General features: G+C 65.9%; 1 protein-coding gene across 2 annotated transcripts; it reads right to left on the bottom strand.

Annotated features, from left to right (window-relative positions):
• Positions 1-423: 423 nt before the first annotated feature.
• C1QTNF8 (C1q and TNF related 8) lies at positions 424-3610 on the bottom strand. Of its 2 annotated transcripts, XM_033236578.1 has the most exons (4): positions 3268-3610; positions 2751-2851; positions 1847-2050; positions 424-1180 (listed from the first exon to the last, which is right to left on the bottom strand). In XM_033236578.1, the coding sequence occupies exons 3-4, from the start codon at positions 2037-2039 to the stop codon at positions 630-632; spliced, it is 744 nt and encodes a 247-aa protein (XP_033092469.1). In that variant the 5' UTR covers positions 2040-2050; positions 2751-2851; positions 3268-3610; the 3' UTR covers positions 424-629. The 2 variants fall into 2 exon arrangements, with proteins under 2 accessions (XP_033092469.1, XP_033092470.1); XM_033236579.1 differs by lacking the exon at positions 2751-2851.
• Between the last annotated feature and the right edge of the window lie 282 nt (positions 3611-3892).

The following is a 3892-nucleotide window of genomic DNA, read 5'->3' as shown; positions in this document are numbered from 1 at the left end:
GCGCTCAACCAATCCCTGCACACAGTCAGCGTGCAACCAATCCCTGTACACGGTGCTCAACCAATCCCTGCACACAGTCGGCACTCAATCACTGCACACAGTCGGGGCTCAACCAATCACTGCACACAGTCGGCGCTCAACCAATCCCTGCACACAGTGCTCAACCAATCCCTGCACACAGTCGGCATTCAATCACTGCACAGTCGGGGCTCAACCAATCACTGCACACAGTCGGCGCTCAACCAAGCCCTGCACACTGTGCTCAACCAATCCCTGCACACAGTCCGCACTCAATCACTGCACACAGTCGGGGCTCAACCAATCCCTGCACACAGTCGGCGCTCAACCAATCCCTGCACACAGTCGGCGCTCAACCAATCCCTGCACACAGTGCTCACCCAGTCACTGCACACAGTGGGCGCTCGATCACTGCACACAGTCGGCGCTCACCCAATCACTGCACACAGTCGGCACTCAACCAATCCCTGCACACAGTCGGTGCTCAATCAGCCCCTGCACACAGTGGACGCTCAACCAATCCCTGCACACAGTCGGCGCTGAAGCTCTGCTGCCCCCCCACCCCCCCAGCACACAGGCTGCTGGGCTCAGCCGCGGGGCCCCTCACCCGGCTACAGCTCGGCGGCCGGCTTGACCAGGTGGCCACTGAAGGTGATGTAGAGGTCTCCGTGCTCGCCGTAGATGGCGTTGTCCTGGTCGCGCTGGAACATGCGCACCCAGACGGCGTCGCCCGCGGCCAGCGGCAGCATCAGGCTCTGGGCCTGCATGACGCTGCGCTCGCTGGGCTGCGCGTAGAGCACGGCCGCGGGCCGCCGGTTCAGCATGATGTGCAGGTAGGTCTCCTTGTAGTTCCAGGTGTGCACGTTGAGGCTGAGGAAGTAGACGCCGGGCACCGTGCAGAGGAAGCGACCCGCGGCCAGGTCGAAGGCGCCGTCCAGGTTCACCAGCTCCGTGTCGAAGGGCACCGCCTGGAAGTCGTCGGAGCTGTGCAGGCCCTCGCGCCGGCCCACGGAGAAGGCCGCGTAGGCGCGCTGGCACTGGGCGCCCGGCGGCCCCACCTGCCCCTTCTGACCTTTCCGGCCCTGCAGGCCCCGGGCGCCCGGCGGCCCCTCCTTCCCGCTCCTGCCGGCACGACCTCGGACGCCGGCCTCGCCCTTCTCACCTGCAGGGAACAAGCGGAAGCCGCGGGTCGGGGCCGGGCTGGGCAGGCCTCCCCGATTCCAAGCACCCAGGCTGGGGCTCAAGGGTCACTGTAAGGACACAGTCTTTGCAAGTGATGGCCCCTGACCCAGCCTCCGTGTCCACTTCTGTAAGATGGGGAGAAGCCATTCTCCAAAGGTGTGGCTGGACCAAGGCCTGTGAAAAGGCCGTCCCCACTGGGAGGGTTGGGGACATGGGTGGTCAGGGCCAGCTACAGTCTGGGTTGGGTGTTAAAGAATGAGAAGGCTGGGAAGTTCCTACCCAAGTCTAACCTTAGTACGGCCTGCTGTCCAGCCTTCAGGACAGCGCAGCCTTGTCAAGGGGTCTCAGAGCAAGCGGGCCGCCCAGTCTCCCTTCCCAAGGAGCTGCTACTTTGGGGATCTCAGGAACCCTGGTCCCTCCCCAGGGTCCTCGCACCCCACTTTGGATCGTGGGCCCCTTCCCAAGCCAGGCTTCTTCCTGCTTGAGGGGGGAGCCCAGGAGTCCCTGGGCAGGGAGTGCTGCCAGGGCAGAGACGGGGGCTCAGCGTCCCCTCCTGCCCTCCTCCCGAGCCCCAGGTCCCCTCCCACTCCCTGTGGACTCTTGGGTCCTGGTGGGGGAGCATGCAGGCAGCACCCACGGGCCTCACCTTTGAGGATTTCAATGTCTATGGTGGGCCGCACTCGAGGCAGCCTCCTCCACGGGTCCCCGTCACTCACCCAGGCATAGGGTCCAGGGGGCCAGGCCGGGCGGCAGCAGTGCACACAGGGCCTCCTGGGCAGCCCAGGCCAGGCCCCCACGGGCAGCAGCAGTGCCAGGAGCAGCAGGGTGGGCGCTGCCATCTTGGCCAGGGCTGGGGGAGAGGGAAGAGGGGAGGGACTTAGAAGGAGATGCCCCAGCTGCAGGCCCCAGACCCTACGGCAGCCCAGCCCCACCCAGTCCCCATTGGGAATACAGCCGGTGGAGGCGGGAGCTTCTGCCTGGACACAGACAGTCCTGACCCAGTGGGTGAGGCCAAGGCTGGGGCTGAGGGGCTGCTACACTCTGGGCTGCACCAGGCCCCCTGCACACCTGGAGTCGGGGAGTCCTGGTCCCCAAAGCTGGGGCCCCCACACCCAGCAGATGGAGAAGAAGCCATTATGGGACACAGAGGTCTCTGAGACAGCCCTCTAAAGTCAGGAGGGATGGCCACCCAAGGCCCCACCCTCTGTGACTGGGCAGAGCCCTGGGGCATGGCGGCTGGCCTGCTCCAGGGAAAGGCCCCCCAAAGCTGGCCTGGAGCGGGGGGCCCTGCACAGTGCACGGAGGCACAGTCTCAGCTGGGCCTAGAGAGCCTCTCGTCCAGAGCCCTCAGGGCAGGGCCTGCAGGGGCCTTGGGAGACCACCCCTCTGCCTCCCCCAGACTAGGGAAGGATGGTCCTACCTTGCTGCCGAGGGGGAGCCAGAGCCAGCCTGGGTCCCCATGAACAAGGTGGGCCCCCTCCTGACTCTACCAGCAGCTGCCCCAACAAGCCAGTCTCAGTTTTGCCCCCTGCCAGGTGGGCCTTGCCTACCCCACTCCCCTCACAGCCACATCTGGAGGCTTGGCCAGGAGTATCTTCTGCCAGGGCAGGTGCACCGGGTCGGGGTCCTCAATCTTCCCTGAAGATGGGCTCTGCTGGACAAAGATCTAGGCTGCCTCCTTCAGGAAGCCCTCTGGGATTGCAGCACAGGGCAAGGTCCTTCCTTTTGCAGTGGGTCATTCCAGGTGGGTGGAATGTCTCTGGCTGTTGAGACCCCATCTGCCTGCCTCCCCGCAAGCTCAGCAGACCCTGACTCACCCCCTGGCCCCACTGGATACCACAAGACCCCCCTGGACTCCTCCAGCGGAGGCAGCCTGGCAGGAGTGGGTGTGTCCATGGACGGAGGCCTGCAGGAGCCCCCACAGAGTTCCCGGCCGTCCCAGCCCCTGGCCCTGCCTGGCAGACAATCGGGGCTTGATCCTGCTCCACTGGGATTCAGGGGGAGCCCGGCTTGCCCAGGGCAGCTGTGAAGACCCCCATGACCACCCCAGACCCCGCGCCCCATTACCGTCTCAGGGATTCAGGGATGCTCCCTGCCTGGTCGGCCATCTGCGTGACTGTCCGGGCAACCCAGCCGTCAAAGAGCCCTTTCATGCCCGCCCGGGCGCCTGTGGCTTCCTCTGGGCCGTCCAAGACCAACAGGCTGAGAGGCCAGCTCCGTCAGGCTCTGGACAGGATGCTGGCAGGGCCCCACGTCCGCTGCGAAGCCTGCTTCGCGGCCCTAGGGTCCTCCCGCCAGCCTCATGCCCATGAGTGGGGCTGGGGCCCAGGGTCTTGGCCGGCTGGGTTGCGGGATGGTGCCGTGGGCACGCGGCTCTCCTCCATCAGGAAACCAAGCTTGCTGCCCGCCTGGGGTGCGGCGCCCTGAGGAGAAGCAGGGAGGTGGAAGCTGTGGTTGGGCGGGCCCGGCAAGGGGGCCGTAGGCCAAGGCCAGTGTTCGGGCCCAGACCAAGGCCTCCATGCTGCATGGGGCCCTCTTGGCCACCAGGCCCCCCGGTGACACACAGCCCTCATGCTGCTGGCAGGGAGGCCAGGCTGGACGGAGCCCAGGAGCGCAGTCTGCCCAGGTTCCATGGGGCCCCTTCAGTCTTCCTTCCCTCATGACACCCTGGGGAGGCCCCGAAGCAGCCCTG

Source organism: Trachypithecus francoisi, unplaced genomic scaffold (assembly GCF_009764315.1).
Source record: "Trachypithecus francoisi isolate TF-2019V2 unplaced genomic scaffold, Tfra_2.0 Lachesis_group15, whole genome shotgun sequence".
Taxonomy (NCBI): Eukaryota; Metazoa; Chordata; class Mammalia; order Primates; family Cercopithecidae; genus Trachypithecus; species Trachypithecus francoisi.
This window is presented reverse-complemented; position numbering and strand designations above follow the sequence as displayed.